The following is an 18,347-nucleotide window of genomic DNA, read 5'->3' as shown; positions in this document are numbered from 1 at the left end:
GGAATGCATCGTTCCTCTATGGTCAGAACTCGTGGATGGTGCACCATGTTTCTTGGATCTGGAGGAAAACTTACTGCCATGCTTATGTGCAAGCTTTCGTGGCTCATGGCTAGGCCTTGGCGTGGTGTTTATAGCACTGTTACTGATGGAGCCTGATAGAGGCGCTGCAATAGGGGGAGCACTCTTAGATTGTTCAGACCAATGTACGGGGGGGGGGGTTCACCTGCCAGGATCTGACTGTTGCCTAATTGCGGTACCCATGAGGTTCTTTTTCAGGCAGAGAACTTAGCCCTCAGTGGAATCCAATAGGGACCTTCACTCAAAGGAGGAGGATTGTCTGAATATTCCAAGCACCAACGAGATGACTCACAATGGTCACCTAATCATTTTGCTTAAAGGTGACTTAGGGACAATGGCTCTGTCCCACTCCTCTCCTCAGACAGCCTATAAAACTGGTTTGACTAGGGGGACCAAAGCCCATGAACATGTGAAGAAATCTTTTGGAAAACAACCTTGCAGGGTTTAAAAGGGAAATTTCAGTGAGGCAGACAGAACACCAACTGAAACACGCTCAGCCATTAGGAACCCACCATGGTATCTGAAGAATGTAAGCCTGTCTAGGATGCCATTATGAAATAGTAGAATATCAGGTAAGAGAGAAATGCATATAGAATGTTTTAAAATCCTTCTCTCTTTAATGTTTTATTCCAGTGCTTAAGCAAAATTCTTTAAGTAGGTTGTTGGTCTATATTATGGGTCAAAGATGCCCAAAGAGAGGAAATGCAGTTGCCTGAAACCCAACTGAACCTGCAAGGTGATAAGCGGTTGGTATACATGGGATAGTGTATGCAAGTGCTGCAGGTCTGAGAGTGGCAGAATTGTGAAATTCCAAACAAGCAAAAATGAGCTAAAGACCCAAGATGTGAGGTGCGTGCACTTAGAGACCAGAAAGTAGACAGAGATTTAGTTGGCCCTATAACTGGGATACAGACTTGTCTGGATTTGCATAAAATAATTCAATAAAATCACAACCACGTTAGATTGTCTGAGTTAAACTAGACCAATTGCATGACACTGCCACTGAGGACCAAAAGGTGCGTTTAACTCAATATATTGTAGTAAATAAGATGCCTCCATTAAGTTTTGGTTTGGTATTAAATTCTAGAAAGGGTTTATGCTATTTGGAATGATGATTTGTGCTTAGTAAACAGCTTTGATCTGAGAGGCATCTTGTACAGTGCAACTTGTCTCAGAGTATTTGCTTCAAAAACTTTAGAGACTTGCAGATCCAACATACAAAATATTGCAGTAATTAGACTAATGGACAAGAAAGGAAAAATTGTAACATTCCAAGATACGGTCTCTCTTCATTTTACTCAGGGGCAGGAATGGGGAAGAGGGTCTGATTTAATATTACTTCATGGTACAATATTTGGCTAATAATTGAATCATAGAAATTAGAAAACCTCAAGTTTTAAGCCAATGTGAAAAAAAGTCTTCAGAACTTACATTGACTTTGAAGCTTTGTACTGAGCCATCCAAAAAGTGGACATTACAGATGATCTCTGATCGGGTTTTCTCTTTTGGTAGTTCTGATGCTCGTATATTATTTATCCTCCCACCTAATGCTCGTAACCGGGAGTTCATAACTATTGCTGAATAACCTGTAAAACAAAAAAACATATTTGGTACATTCCTTAAGATACACTAAAGAGAACAGTTTCATCCATACTTTTCAGAGAATCACACAAACACACAACCCCCCACAACAAAGCAAGGCCCTGAATTACACACAAATGTTACACTAGTTCAACTAAAATGTGTTTAAAAAACCATTTAGTTAAGCCTGTTCAGATCCCTTATATAGGCCAATTGTAAACTAATAAAAGTTAGCTATGCAAGCCACTTATAATGAAAGTGTGTCCATACAGGGGCTTGCACAATTTTTAAACCAACTGTAGTTAAACCAGTATAAGTTGTTTGGACCAGTCTTATGTAATTACCTTAATTTTATAACAGGAATGTACACTCACTCTACATTACACAAAATGATTGATCTAAGCATTTAGAAAATGACCTTAGAAACCCTTTCTAATAAATTTGTTACACATATTCTGAAAGTATGCTTTGCAGAAACTCTACATTCTCTGTCCAAGTTTCATTCTACTAATTTAACTATTTTTTAGACTACAATAAAAACTAAGTGAAAGCTTAGAGTTGTGTCACTCTTTCAAACAACATTTTGTTGCAGAAATGCAACAAATGATTATTCTTAAAGTACATGATTATAATTTTTTTCATAAGATTGAAAATATAGACTCAGTCAATATGAAGCCAAGATGTTATGGCTACAGAGAACACCCCCCACTCTGCCCCCACCTCCAAGATGGAAATAAGGTTTGGTTTCAAAATATTAAAAAAAAAAGATACCCAGAACGGGCAATCTTATAGTTTGTACAAACCAAAAAAATAAATATGATACAGCAAGGGAGGGAGTAAAAAAGCAGTTACATACAGGGAATCTGTAAATATTTCAGTGAAGACAATCAAATCTCTTCACTACATCAGTTTGCCAACTGGCAACACAGATTGCAAAACTGGTTGTCAACTCACACACCAGATAATTGTATAGGTTAATTATCAACATTACCAAAGTTATTAGAGATTAGTTACGAGAATACTTGTAAAGTGAAGCCTCATTAGCCACCTGGGAAACATTCCAGAATTTTCTTTTTGTCAATTCTCCTCCAAAGGTTCAACTTGTTTTTCTTTTTTTTAAGAAGATCAGAAACTTTAAATTTTATACTAAAATTCTTGTAATAGGGTTGAATTGTCAGACATCTGTCCAAGGGATCAATGTTTAACTTTAATAGAAGTTTCATATAGGTCAAACACTGCTTTAAAAGCAAGTAGACAAATGAAAGTTAATTCACATTCATTCTGTTATATTGCTTAGCAAAGAAATGCTGAGTTAACAGAACACTGCATGGGCTCCTCTATAATGATTACCTGTTGCATCCCAGTTTCCTATGACTTCACCAATTAACAAACATGCATAAAGGAATATGGAGAAAACGGGGCAAGACAAAGCACACGGGAAAAAAGCACAGCACGGCCAAGAGACGCAAAATTTCATAACGTACTAATATGTAGAGAAAGCCATGTAATTATTCATTTTTGCATAATATTATACATTTAAAACACTAGGACAATAATGTCATCCTCAAAAGAGAAGTCTGAGTCCTTAAAGTCATGCACACAAATATACACGGGCTTGGTAGGATTAGATTTTTTAATGGTAAATGTCAATTTCATCATACACACACTAATTGATTACAAATATTTTCATCAATGATCATAAAAATTTACAGTTAGATAATGTAAGAAAAATGCTGTTTGAGAACTGAGTGTGATTTAAGGATATTTACTCTGTATATTTTGACATGTGATGTTAACTATTTACTTTTTAACAATTATAAAGCTTTAACTTTAACTCAACATCATTAAACATTGTCGGACCCTCCCCTCAATAATTTCCTCCAACTGTGAAAATTTAAATTGATCAAATGAAAAAAACAAACATTGATATTGTTCACTGACATTATTTTAAATAATCAAATTCTGCCAAATCTAAATATATGCTATGTCAGCTCTTAAATATTTATTCTTTATTAGCAAATTTACAGTTGATGTTTGAATATTTTGTAACATCAAGACCCATTTATGAATTAGTCAGACTCAATTCCTTATCCAGCATGCTGATTTTCACTGTTAAAGGGCAATGCTTCCTTTGTCATCATAGTGAAACAAATACAAAAATAAATCCTTTGCCATTTCTCATCTAAAAATAGTCATTTTTAAGTGCAATATGGAAAATTACTTCTATAAAGTATTATAGATCCAGTTCCTTACTTTAAAAATGCGGTTTTGAGAGATAATTAGTGTGTTTGTAACTAGTGTGTTAAATGAGATGTTTCTCATCCAGTGAGCACCATCTATTGTGTGGAATGAATGAGGCAGGGCTCTTGTCAAAAAAACAGTATGCAATCCTGGAATTAAAACTACCATAATGCATAAAGGGATGAATTATGGTTGCATGGGAACCTTAATTCTGGTATTTCTGAGTTCTAGACATTGCAACCTTAACTTTCTTTTAACTTTTTAAAAATATATATGTAATTCCCTAATAAAAAAAAATCTAAACTGAAAACACACATTCCATCATGTGGAACCATACTACCCCCCACGAGTCATCAACAGGGCTGAAACTTTAAATTCAAAGCACCAACCTCTTCCACTTGAATTCAGTAACTGGTAGCAGTAGTAGGCTATTCCATAGACCAGCCATTAGATGAGTAAGAATCACATTTTCCTAGTGTGATTCACAGCTATTTGCTGGACAGCAGAGGCATTTTGAGACTAAGGAATCCTGGGGGTCAATTCCATGTTCTGGAGGGGAGTATGTTCTACTGTTTACAGACCCGTCTGCCCATGTGCCCCCACTCATCTCTGTGCCCCCCTCTGATCCTATGCCCACTCCCTCCCTTCATACTTCCTCTTCTCCCCTATGCTTTCCAGTCAGGATACCTGTGCTCCATGAGGGAAAACACAGAGCACACAAGAGTTACCTGTTCTCAGTTCTGATGCCTGGTTCCCTTACTGCTGGGAAAAGTAAGCGAGGGGAGAAAAAAGGCCTGAGCAACCACAGCAGCCATGGAATGAAGGATGCTGAGTGCAGACAGTCTCTGGAGATTTTAGGTGCCAAATCCTAACAAGCCTCCACTAAGAATATGTGAATGTGATTTTCAGAGAGGCTTATAAGCTGGTTAAATTTGCACCCGTTACTTATCTTTTTGAGCTCTCCCTATTAGAGGTAACAGAGTAGCGTTTTATCAGTGATCAAGGGCTATTAGATTAAATTGGGCAAAACACAAGGTCCATGTAAATAAAAGCAAGAGTGGTATGATAGATTTATTATAGAAAGAACTGTTTTATAACAGATTACTATGACAAAATAACCACAAATTCTTTACAGAACTAAACTGTACACAGTAGCATGAATAGTCCCATTCTAATTTCACAATTAAATCCTCTCTAACACATTATCTGGCTACCCTAAGCAATACTTCAGGCAAGTTTGCTAGACTGGTTTGCCTTATCAGAACATAACTCCTGAGGATTCTGCAAATTAGAGCTCTACATCTCCTCTCCTAAACGGTTTCCAATTTCCTCAAAATCCTTTCACCACTCTCAGTAATTTGTAGCTCACTCTCCGAACCTGAGGCGAAATTCCTTCTGAACCTTGCCACTAAAGAAAGTTTGTCAGAGATGGCATTAGAACTGACATTCCTTTTGTGTAGGATGACAGTGAAATGCCACTACTAAATTTTCCATAATATAGCTAGAATTCTGAATGCCATCAAAGAGAATGTATAATGTCTCTTATGATCACTGAACTTTCAGGTGTCTCCTCAAATGAATCAGAACGAGCTTTTTCTATGCCACAAACCCATTAGTCACACTTCTTAAAGTATTTATAGAAGGTCCCTAGCAATTACAGGTGACACCTGTTTGGCTGCCCTATTTTGCTATTATGCGTATAATGTAAATTTTTGTGAGGCGCTTATAGTTAAGATAGATAAATTTATACTCTGCCTAACACTTTATGTTTATATTTGTCAGATATGCTTTGGTTTTATGCTCCAAATAATAAAACTGGGAAATTCAGCATAAGTGATATAAAGAATAACCAATCTGCACCGCGCTCATGACCCAAAAAATTCAATGATACCTCCTGCCAATGAGTTCCAAACGCTAATGGCATAATGTAAACAAAGCATTTCCTTTTATTAATTTTAAGTTGTTAGTTTTTTCTTTCCCTGCAAGTTCTTCTCCTTCCCCTTTCCTTCCCTAAGAACAGCTCTTTTGAAAATATTTTTCTGCCTTTAAAATACTTTTATTTTTACATCCTTCTGGAATAAGCTAAACAGATTTATTTTATTATGAAAGCAGTTTTCTTTGCCTCACTCCTCCATAAATTATAACTGAATGTTAGACTGTTACAGATAGTATCCTTCACTCTACTCCAAATTAGAGGAATAGGAATGTTTATTTTCAAGTTCTACAACTAGCTAAATATCCCCTTTGCACTTTAATGCAAATAAGCATGCCTTTGAGGTTTCTACTGCCAGAATCAGAAAGAAGCCTCAGGTCAAGTTTTCACACTGGCCTATTGAAATATGGAGTAAAGCTAAAAAATTACATAGAGATGTCAGAACTGATGAAGACTGGAGTTTCATCCAGTTTCAAGACAGGTAACTTTAGAGCACTTCTTATTACATTTGAAAAATAAAATGGAAACAGACACCAAAATCAATTCACAGATTCTAGGACTGGAAGGGACTTCGAGAGGTTATAGAGTCCAGTCCCCTGCCCTCATGGCAGGACCAATACTGTCTAGACCACCCCTGATAGACATTTATCTAACCTACTCTTAAATATCTCCAGAGATGGAGATTCCACAACCTCCCTAGGCAATTTATTCCAGTGATTAACCACCCTGACAGTTAGGAACTTTTTCCTAATGTCCAATCTAAACCTCCCTTGCTGCAGTTTAAGCCCATTGCTTCTTGTTCTATCCTTAGAGGCTAAGGTGAACAAGTTTTCTCCCTCCTCCTTACGACACCCTTTTAGATACCTGAAAACTGCTATCATGTCCCCTTCTCAGTCTTCTCTTTTCCAAACTAAACAAACCCAATTCTTTCAGCCTTCCTTCATAGGTCATGTTCTCTAGACCTTTAATCATTCTTGTTGCTCTTCTCTGGACCCTCTCCAATTTCTCCACATCTTTCTTGAAATGCAGTGCCCAGAACTGGACACAGTACTCCAGCTGAGGCCTAACCAGCGCAGAGTAGAGCGGAAGAATGACTTCTCGTGTCTTGCTCACAACACACCTGTTAATACATCCCAGAATCATGTTTGCTTTTTTTGTAACAGCATCACACTGTTGACTCATATTTAGCTTGTGGTCCACTATAAACCCTAGATCCCTTTCTGCCATACTCCTTCCTAGACAGTCTCATCCCATTCTGTGTGTGTGAAACTGATTGTTCCTTCCTAAGTGGAGCACTTGGCATTTGTCTTTGTTAAACTTCATCCTGTTTACCTCAGACCATTTCTCCAATTTGTCCAGATCATTTTGAATTCTGACCCTATCCTCCAAAGCAGTTGCAATCCCTCCCAGTTTGGTATCACCTGCAAACTTAATAAGTGTACTTTCTATGCCAATATCTAAATCGTTGATGAACATATTGAATACAGCCGGTCCCAAAACAGACCCACGCAGAACCCCACTTGTTATACCTTTCCAGCAGGATTGGGAACCATTAATAACTATTCTCCGACTACCGTTATCCAGCCAGTTATGCACCCACCTTATAGCAGCCCCATCTAAGTTGTATTTGCCTAGTTTATTGATAAGAATATCATGTGAGACCGTATCAAATGCCTTCCTAAAGTCTAGGTAAACCACATCCACCGCTTCTCCCTTATCCACAAGACTCGTTATCCTATCAAAAAAAGCTATCAGATTGGTTTGACACAATTTGTTCTTTACAAATCCATGCTGACTATTCCCTATCACCTTACCACCTTCCAAGTTTCCCTGATGATTCCCTTAATTACTTGCTCCATTATCTTCCCTGGCACAGAAGTTAAACTAACTGGTCTGTAGTTTCCTGTTGGGTTGTTTTTATTTCCCTTTTTATAGATGGGCACTATATTTGCCCTTTTTCCAGTCTTCTGGAATCTCTCCTGTCTCTCATGATTTTCCAAAGATAATAGCTAGAGGCTCAGATACCTCCTCTATTAGCTCCTTGAGTATTCTAGGATGCATTTCATCAGGCCCTGGTGACTTGCAGGCATCTAACTTTTCTAAGTGATTTTTAACTTGTTCTTTTTTTATTTTATCTGCTAAACCTACCCCCTTCCCATTAGCATTCACAATGTTAGGCATTCCTTCTAACTTCTCGGTGAAGACAGAAACAAAGAAGTCATTAAGCATCTCTGCCATTTCCAAGTTTCCTGTTACTGTTTCTCCCTCCTCACTGAGCAATGGGCCTACCTTGTCCTTGGTCTTCCTCTTGCTTCTAATGTATTGATAAAAAGTCTTCTTGTTTCCCTTTATTCCTGTAGCTAGTTTGAGCTCATTTTGTGTCTTTGCCTTTCTAATCTTGCCCCTGCATTCCTGTGTTGTTTGCCTATATTCATCCTTTGTAATCTGAACTAGTTTCCATTTTTTATATGACTCCCTTTTATTTTTTAGATCATGCAAGATCTCGTGGTTAAGCCAAAGTGGTCTTTTGCCACATTTTCTATCTTTCGTACCCAGTGGAATAGCTTGCTTTTGGGCCCTTAATAGTGTCCCTTTGAAAAACTGCCAACTCTCCTCAGTTGTTTTTCCCCTCAGTCTTGATTCCCATGGGACCTTACCTATCAGCTCTCTGAGCTTACCAAAATCCACCTTCCTGAAATCTATTGTCTCTATTTTGCTGTACTCCCTTCTACCCTTCCTTAGAATTGTGAACTCTATGATTTCATGATCACTTTCACCCAAGCTGCCTTCCACTTCCAAATTCTCAACAAGTTCCTTCCTTTCTAAAAATCAAATCTAGAACAGCTTCCCCCCTAGTAGCTTTTTCAACCTTCTGAAATAAAAAATTGTCTGCAATGCAGTCCAAGAACTTATAGGATAGTCTGTGTTATTTTCCCAACATATATCTGGATAGTTGAAGTCCCCCATCACCACCAAATCTTGGGCTTTGGATGATTTTGTTAGTTGTTTAAAAAAAGCTTCATCCACCTCTTCCACCTGGTTAGGTGGCCTGTAGGAGACTCCTAGCATGACATCACCCTTGTTTTTTACCCCTTTTAGCCTAACTAGGGTGACCAGACGTCCCGATTTTATCGGGACTGTCCCGATATTTCCTTGTTTGTCCTGCGTCCCGACCGACATGCGGTCGGGACACTGGACAAACAAGGAAATGCGCCGGAGCCTGGAGCCTGGAAGTGCTCGCACCCCCCCAACTCCACCCCCTGCTCCCCCGATTGGCTCCCTCCCCGAATCCCCGCCTCTTCCCCAGGCTCACCATTCCTCCTCCCTCCGCAAGCGCTGGAGGGAGACCCAGGAGATGCAGGGGAAGCGCGGGGCCGGGGAGAGGAAGAGTCCGGCCTGGCCCCGAGCAGGCAGGACTCAGTTGGGTGGGGGGGTGGGGGGGGGCCCTGCGGGACCCGAGCGGGACGGGGGGGGGCTGGCGCCTGCTGCCCCCACTCCAGGGCCGCCGCGGGATAGTACCAGCTGGGCAGCAGCCCAGACATGACTGGCCAGGTGCTGGGAGCAGCGTGCGCACTGCTAGGTCCCCGCAGCAGGCCCGGGGGCGGGGGGTTCAGGCCCGGGCACCAGAGCCGCAGCCGCCGAGCTTGGCCATCGTCCGCTTCCTCCCCCCGCGGCAGTGGGAGCTGCAGCAGCGGCTGCTCCCGAGTCCTGCTGCCCGGGGGGGAGAACAGCCGCCGCCTGGCCCCACGGGCCGCCCCCCTCCTCTCCCTACCACCCAACTGAGTCCTGCCTGCTCGGGGCCAGGCCAGACTCTTACCCTGGCCCCGCGCTTCCCCTGCGTCTCCCGGGCCTCCCTCCAGGGCTTGTGGAGGAAGGGTGTTTTTTTTTTTTGCCCCGCCCCCCGCCGCGCCCCCCCTACGCGTCACCCTCCCTCCCTCCCCCCGCGTCCCGATATTTGACTTGGGTGATCTGGTCACCCTATAGCCTAAGCCAGAGACTCTCAAAACTTCCGTCTCCTATGTCCATCTCCACCTCAGTCCAAGTGTGTACATTTTTAATATATAAGGCAACACCTCCTCCCTTTCCCCCTTGTCTATCCTTCCTGAGCAAGCTGTACCCATCCACACCAACATTCCAATCATGTCTATTATCCCACCAAGTTTCAGTGATGCCAGCAATGTCATAGTTGTATTTATTTATTAGTACTTCCAGTTCTTCCTGCTTATTACCCATACTTCTCGCAATTGTATATAGGCATCTAAGATACTGATTTGATCTTGCCTCCCAGTTTTGCCCTAACCATCCTTTCTCTATGCAATTTTAGCCCATGCTCCCTCCTATTTCTAACCTATCTCCTAGGTCCCCATGTTCTACCTGTGGGTTTTGCTCACCTGTCCCTGTGAAACCTAGTTTAAAGCCCTTCTCACTAGGCTAGCCAGTCTGTGTCCAAATAGGGTCTTTCCCCTCCTCGAAAGGTGAACGCCATCTCTGCCTAGCAGTCCTTCCTCGAATAGCATCCCTTGGTCGAGGAAGCCAAAGCCCTCCTGGCGACACCATCTTCGCAGCCAGGCATTCACCTCCACGATGCACCTGTCTCTGCCTGGGCCCCTACCTTTGACAGGAAGGATTGAAGATAATACCACCTGCGCTCCAAACTCCTTCACCCGTACTCCCAGAGCCCTGTAGTCACTCTTGATCCGCTCAGTGTCACACCTTGCAGTATCATTTGTGCCCACATGTATGAGTAGCATGGGGTAGTAGTCAGAGGGCTGGATAATCCTCGACAATGCCTCCGTAACATCTCGGATACGGGCCCCCGGCAGGCAGCATACCTCCCCAGATGAAATGTCAGGGCGACAGATGGGCGCCTCCAGGCGCCTCAGAAGAGAGTCTCCAATCCCCACTACCCTATGTTTCCTAGGGTAATTGAAAGCAGCAATCTTGTTTTTCAAATATAATTCAGTGGAACACCACATTGCTCATATTTATTGTGCAAGAGCTATGCATTATATACTTTAAAAAAATTCTGGTTCATCAGGTTGTCACCTTAAGCCCCTTAAACTCTGTTCTCATCCCTAGTTATTAGGCATTATTCACATATATCAAGAGCCATATCTACCAGTGACACACCTTTATGGGAAAAATATTTTTCCAGCCAGAACCAGACAATAGAAGCCTACAATTTTACCAGGTTTATTAAACAAGCACTTATGAAAATGGAGATCAAATCTGGTTCCTGTAAGGAAGTATTAACATGCCCCTTTTCATCTCACCTTCAACCCTAAATTGCAGACTGGAAGTCTGTTCACTAATTATATAAAATCCAAGTCTGAAATTCTATAGCAAAACCCCTTTGTCACATACTACCCAAAATTTATTGCTTACCCACTGGCATTATATTCCCTGAAAACTTTTTTTCTGATAAACACAGTAGGCAATCCAATCAGTATTTATTTTAAAATCTATTGCTGCTTGCTTAGATACCAGAAACATAAGTTGTCATGGAATTCAATTCTTCAAGCAAATCAACAGGTCACAAAGAGTGCTTAATTTGTAATGAAAGAGATGCCAGGGCTCAAGCAATTTTTTTACATTCATAATCTGACACAGCAAGTGCAGAGGTGCTGTGGATATGAACTGCCAAGCCCAGAGGTGCCAGGCTGCAGCCCTGGCAAGCCCTTGAACAAATTAAGCACTGGTCACAAATGTACCAATACATTAAGATTAAAGATTTAATTACAGGGACTTTATATATCACATACTGGATTAACAGACCATGAAAGAACCTGCAGCAGAGATACCCAAACTGCAGTTTAAAGAATAGAAGATTTGTTGCTTCAAGTATCCGCTTGCTTAAATGAGGATAAAGATGGAAGTTTCTATGACCTCAAAATTGTAGCTAAAAATATTACAATCACCATTCCTATGAAGGAATATAATTTTGCCAATACAACAAAAACATTCACATTTCTTGAAATAAGCCTTTTAAGACTAACGTAAGAAATTCTGATTTAGCGCTCATATTTGGTTCCAGTGGCCAAAGCCAGGTGAAATATTTAAACATATGGCAATTGTTTGTCTTGTCATATAAATTATGAGTAATCACAATATAAGCATCTTGGGATAACCCTGGGTCACTGTAAAGTGCAGGATCTAGGGTAGGGCTTCAACCACTTCCGCAATCACCAAAATACTACACCTTTAAAAAAACAACTATTATATTACAGTAATTTCAGCAAGGTTAATATATAAAATCTAAGCTAAGTCCCTAAAACACAATAAACTTTGAATATTATTAAAGTTATACCTTAGTTTTATTATTTAAGGCAATTTACAAAAAAGATATACATTTGCAAAAATTTTAATCAGCCAAAATATTTAGTAAAGCCAATGAAACCGATTTTTGTTAGTCTTCTTCCAATCTTTCTCCAATATTCAATGAAAATTATACCCCTTTTCTCTCTCTAACATTTTATTATGCTGAAGTTCATTCATAAATTGGGTTTCAAAGTAGACTTTAATAATGATTATATCTTTAACAAGACTAGATTTTTTTAAATATACATTTAAATACAGATGCTTTTGAGTACATTTAATTTTGTAGCCATTAGAGCACCTCTAAGAAGTCATTTTAACAAATATGTTCCCTACGCTAACTTCTATAAAATTGTATAGCGTGAACCTTATATTTACTAGAGCATTATTTATCTTGTATTAAAAAGCAAAAGTAAAAAAATAAAATGGGCTGCAAAATCATATCATTGCTTTTCCCAGGTCTTGAAATCAAGAACATGTGTACTTTGCAGTAATCATTTGTCTAAGGAGAAAACCAAGCTTTAAGCCTCAAGTCCAGAGTGCAAAAACACCACCCACCAAACCCACAACTGACCTGCTCAAACTGCATATAACAATATCATAAATTACAACTTGCTTGCAAGTCTTAATCTGCACATCATTTCAAGGTATCCTCAATATTGCGTTCAAGCCTTCCAGTGCTAAACTTGTATTGCAAATTTGATCCAAGGGAAACTTTACGATTTTACTGAGTGCTGAGTTCAAATTAACAACTGACTGGCAAAGATGCATGGATTAAGGGGGGAGAGAAAAAAAAAAATCAAAATCTTAGGCAACATCTACGCTCCAAATGGGGATGTTATTTGCAACTTGTGTAGATTAGATTGTTTAACCACAACAAATCCTGGGTCTTCGCAGGGAGAAGCGATTTTCCCAAGGTCACCCAGCAGACCAGTGACAGAACTGGGAACAGAACTCAGTTATCGTCCCACTCCAATGCCCTATTAGGCCACAGTGCCTAAGTAAGCACTCCAAAGTTAGAAAATGCCAGAATTCCTGTGCAATATTAGTTCCATACCACCACCACCACCCATTGTGCAAATACATTGTGATGCAGTCTTTAAATGATTATATATATTTTTTCCCTTACAGCAGAGGTTCTGAACCTTTTTCTTTCTGAGCCCTCCCCCTGCCCCCCCCCCCCAACATGCTATAAAAACTCCATGGACCGCCTGTCGCACAACACCTCTTTTTCTGCATATCCAGTGGATTAAAAGCCAGGACTGGCATTATGGGGTAGCAAGCAGGGCAATTGCCTGAGGCCCCATGTCACTGGGGGCCCCACAAAGCTAAGTTGCTCGGGCTTCGGCTTCAGCCTACAGCGGTGGATCTCGGGCTTCAGCCCTGGGCCTCAGTGAGTCTAACACTGGCCCTGCTCTCTGGCTTATTTTGGCGGACCTCCTGAAACCTGCTCATGGCCTCTCAGTGGGCCCTGGATCCGTGGTTGAGCACCACTGGACTAGATCAGTCGTTTTCAATCTCAACGAGGAGTCCGGGGCCCTTAGGGGGCCTCAAGCAGGTTTCAGGGGGCCTCCAAGCAGGGGCAGCATTAAACTCACTGGGGCCCAGGACAGAAAGCCAAAGCCCCATCGCATGGGGCTGAAGCCCAGGTTCCTGAGCCCCGCCATCCGGGGCTGAAGCTGAAGCCTGAGCAATGTAGCTTTGTGGCGGCCCCTGAGGCATGGGGCCCCAGGTAATTGCCCTGCTTGCTACCTGCTAATGCCAACCCTGGTTTTTATATGCAGAAAAACAGTTATTGTGGCATAGGTGGGTTGTGGAGTTTTTAATAGGATGTTTGGGGGGAGGGGGACTCAGAAAGAAAAAGGTTGTGAACCTCTGATGTAGGGAAAAAATTATATATAATCATTTAAAGACTGTATCACAATGTATTTGCACAACGGATGGTGGTGGTGGTGGTGTGGAATTAATATTGCACAGGAATTCTGGCATTTTCTAACTTTGGACTGCTTAACTAGGCACTGTGGCCTAATAGGGCATTGGAGTGGGACGATAACAGTTCTATTCCCAGTTCTGCCACTGGTCTGCTGGGTGACCTTGGGAAAATCGCTTCCCCTCTGTGCATCTCAGTTTCCCTACCTGTAAAACAGGGATGATACTGACCTCCTTTGTGAAGAGCTTTGAGATCTACAGATGAAAAGAGCTAAATGAGTTAGTTATTATTAACTTGGCAATGTTAAGATTTTTAAAAAATACTTTTGTAATATTAACATTTCAATTGTAAGACTAATTCTGCCAAACTCCAATTATACTCACTATGCCACAAGTATCTTAACTTATGTCTGTTCTAATTATAGTAGTTCATCTTGCCTGGAAAGAAAGTTCAGTACTTTTCCCCTGTAATCGTTATCTGAGAAACATTTATATTGTTAGTCTTGTGTTAGCAAGTGCAAATAATGTTTATAAATATTATAATGTAAGTATTATAAAACTGGCATCTTCAACATTTTTTGTCTAAGGGAAATTTGTTGGCGTATCAGTGTTATCTATAGTAGTATTGAAATTAGGAGGCTCTGTTATTTTTAATTGTTATAAAACTTTAACCATAAAAATTAAATTGTTTGACATACTGATTTTTACTCCCCCCGCAGGCGCCGCCCCCACAGTTCCCATTGACTGTGGTTCCCAAGCCTGTTCCCATGCCTCAGGGGCCCCCACGAAGCTACATTACCCAGGCTTCAGCTTCAGCCCCCAATGGCAGGGCTCAGGGACCTGGGCTTCAGCCACATGTGATGGGGCTTTGGCTTTCTGCCCTGGCCCCAGTGAGGCTAATGCTGGCCCTGCTTGGAGGCCCCCTGAAACCTGCTCGAGGCCCCCTAGGGAGCCCTGGACCACTGGTTGAGAACCACTGCCCTACAGGACTCCTGGCTCATTTAGTGTACAGGATGGATAGTGCTCACTTAATGGGTACTTATTCAGTATTTCTTTTATTCCTAGTCATTCAATCTGTGGCTCCAGGCCCTGCTTACTACAGATCATCCAAACCCTACACTGAATACAGAATTAATTTTTTCATAGGCTTTTCTATTATGTTCCTTACCATAGTAAGTGAGAACTTTACGTGGGTCATCAGCAGGGTTGGGAACTTTAGATTCATTGCAAGACATCCACCACTTCAGAGAACAATAGCTGGTACACTAGTATGCTTTTTATCCCCTGTGGACCAGCCAGTAGAGAAGAGGAAGAGTCACTGTCATTGGTTTCATAGTTATTTGCTAGACAGTAGAAGTATATCTGGACTCAGAAATCCTGAGTCTTAGTCAAGGAGGAAAGACCTGAGTTCTAGAGGAGAGAGTACTTATATTCTTCTGACCATCTCCTCCTTCATAACCAGCCTGCCCTATTCCGACTCTGCCTCTACCATGTTTAGGGTTACCATATTTTAATATTCTAAAAGGAGGACACTCCACAGGGCTCCGGCCCCACCCCTTCCCCAACTCCGCCCCTTCCTCAAAGTCCCCGCCCAACTCCACCCCCTCCCCTGAACACTCCACCCCCCCGCTCCTGCTCCTCCCCCCCTCCCCTGCTTCCCATGAATCAAATGTTTGCGGGAAGCCTGAGGCAGGCAGGCAGCAGGTAAGCTGGGGCTGGGGCGGTGGGGGGTGCGAGGAGGCACACCTTAGTCCGGCCTCCCCGGCCGAGTGGCTCTCTCCGGCGGCCGGCCCCGGCCAAGAGGCTCTGGCCCCAGCGTCTCCAGCCGGCTTGGGCCCTGGGGTGCCAGCCCCAGTTCCAGCCGAGCGCGCCAGCCCCAGCCAAGCGGCTCCGGCCCTAGTGACTCCAGCTCAGCTCGGGCCCCGGGGCCCCGGCCAAGCGGCGACAGCCAGCAGCTGAGCACCCCCAGCCGCAGTCCCAGCGGCCCCAGCCCAGTCCCAGCCCTGGGCGAGTGGCGCCGGCCGAGTACCCCCAGCCCCGGTCCCAGCGACTCAGGCCCCGGTTCCGTTCAAGCGGCTCCGGCCCGACACCAGCCCTGGCCGAGTGGCGCCGGCCGAGCATGGCCGGCCCCAGCGGCTCCAGCCCTGGCCCCAGCGGCTCCAGCCCAGACCCAAGCCCCACGACCCCTCCCTATTTTCCCGAACATGTCCGGTTTTTTGGAATTTCCTCCCGGACTGGGATTTGAGGACCAAAAAGCCGGACATGTCCGGGAAAATCCGGACGTATGGTAACCCTAACCATGTCACCCCACAGCTTATTCATCTACTCCCATCTCTCTACGCAAACTGGCCATGTTCCCCTCTGCTCCTATCCATCCCCACACTTCCTCATTCCTCTGCATTTGAGTCAGCTGCACTGCACTGCTTGGGCACTGATTGTGGGAACACTCAGGCATAGGAGAGTCTCATTTCCAGGGACTGGATCCACAGCAGCCTCCAAAAGGCAGGGAGAGTAATTGAAAGTAAAGTTCAGTTCATTTCCTACAGCTCTGGGCTACAGCATGATCAGTGCAGATGGAGTCTTTGGAGACTTTAGCAGCAAGCCTGTAACAAACTTCTAATGAGCACATGCAAACACAATTTTCAGCAGCCTATAACTGTCTGACTCAGAGGATTCTCAAAGAGACAGCAAACTGCACCTCTCTGACCCCAGAAAGATACCCCACTCCCTGCCAAATTTCAATTCCCTGCTCTAAACCATGGATGCACCAGAGCTTCCCAATTAAACATTTGTAAGAATTTTTTTAACTTTGGGGAAATAAATGTATTTTCCCAAACATCTTCTCAAACACCTGAACCATATCCTTTATTATCTCATTTTCTCAATTGGTTTTTGAAAATACTTTGACACGTAGTGCCATCTTTCCATTTCAAATTCTTTCCTCTACATAATAAACATTTTTGGTGGAGCTGGCAGTGAAGCCCTAAGAGTTAAAGTTTGAAAAGTTATAAGCAACTGAAAACAAGATCTTATAATGGAAAGGGTTAGAAAATCTTAACTACAGGCTTCACTGCCAGCTCTACCAATAATGTTTATTATGTAGAGGAAAAAATGGGAATTGGAGATGGAAGGATGGTACTACATTTCAAAGTATTTTCAAAAATCAATTGAGAAAATGAGATAATGAAGTATATAGGACAAAGAATAAAAATCCAAGGGAAGACTACAGTAATGTCTACTCCAATTTCCGAGGACTAGCAAGAATGGGGGTGAGGGAGTGGGGGGGTGAAATCACATTATCGGTACTGGACAACTTAAGCTATTTGAATTCATCATAGTATAGAACAGAATCACAGAATACAGAAATAAAAATACATTTAAGAACAAACCTATACTGCTTCTCTTTCCAGGTAACTCAAATACTGTAAGCTAAAAAAGGCTCAAAATGAAAGTGAAATATAGAGCCTCACACATTTCACTTGCTTTTTTGGGGGGAGGGGGGAACTACAGTTTTTCTACCCACTTTTTTTTTAAATCAATCTATATGATTTTTTATTTATTCTGAACAATTAGTTTAATAATCACATCTTAAAACAACATTCACTATAATGATGGCTGGTTGCCCTGTTTCCTGTACTGTATGAATTGAAGAATTCAGGAACTCTATGGCTTCCTTTATAGCCCACTTCAACTTTAAACAAAGCCATGGTGTAAAATAAACACATCTGACAACCACACATCAAAAAGTTACAAGATCTGCTACTCTGATTTCCTTCTTAAAAACGATGCATCCTCTATTTCCTACTGATGTCGGTTTTGCATGAACTGCAGTAGGAAACTGCAGATTAATATCAAGAAGTTGGATATAATTTTAAGTTATCAGCATTGAGAACTGGAAGAGCAAGAAAAAAACAAGCAGGTTAAATGGCAGTTTGAGAGCTGGAGGCCTTAACCAGCATATCTCATATATACTGCTTCAAAGCAATTTTTTTTAAAGGGGTACATAGGTATTGTATTTCAATCCTGACCAGTAGCTGCTACCAGGGAAAACCATACAAGAAGATTATGAAGGCTATTCAGCTACTTCCCTAACCTTACATAATTTAATTACATAATTACCCAATAATTTCTCCCCATACATTCCTTTAAATTACACATAATGAAATACTGTATAGGGTTTCCAAGTACCAAGAAACAAGCAAGCTCTATTGAACTTTATTAATATACTTAAGACACAAAGCACTAACATTTTTGGAAACTACTCAGCACT

General features: G+C 41.9%; 1 protein-coding gene across 4 annotated transcripts in view; it reads right to left on the bottom strand.

The window, feature by feature from the left end:
• The window catches only part of PTPN3 (protein tyrosine phosphatase non-receptor type 3), a 287,151-nt gene that overhangs the window by 206,381 nt on the left and 62,423 nt on the right, over window positions 1–18,347 (bottom strand). For 3 of the 4 annotated variants that reach the window (XM_054018775.1, XM_054018773.1, XM_054018774.1), the window contains exon 2: window positions 1,510–1,664. In XM_054018775.1, coding sequence (XP_053874750.1) covers window positions 1,510–1,647 — 138 coding nt within the window. In that variant the 5' untranslated portion in view covers window positions 1,648–1,664. Of the gene's footprint in view, window positions 1–1,509; window positions 1,684–18,347 lie in introns of those variants that run through there. The other variant, XM_054018772.1, reaches the window with a different exon arrangement.

The sequence above is a fragment of the Malaclemys terrapin genome, chromosome 2 (assembly GCF_027887155.1).
Source record: "Malaclemys terrapin pileata isolate rMalTer1 chromosome 2, rMalTer1.hap1, whole genome shotgun sequence".
In the NCBI taxonomy this organism is placed as follows: Eukaryota; Metazoa; Chordata; order Testudines; family Emydidae; genus Malaclemys; species Malaclemys terrapin.
Note: the sequence above shows the minus strand (reverse complement) of the source record. Positions and strands in the feature narration are given on the sequence as shown.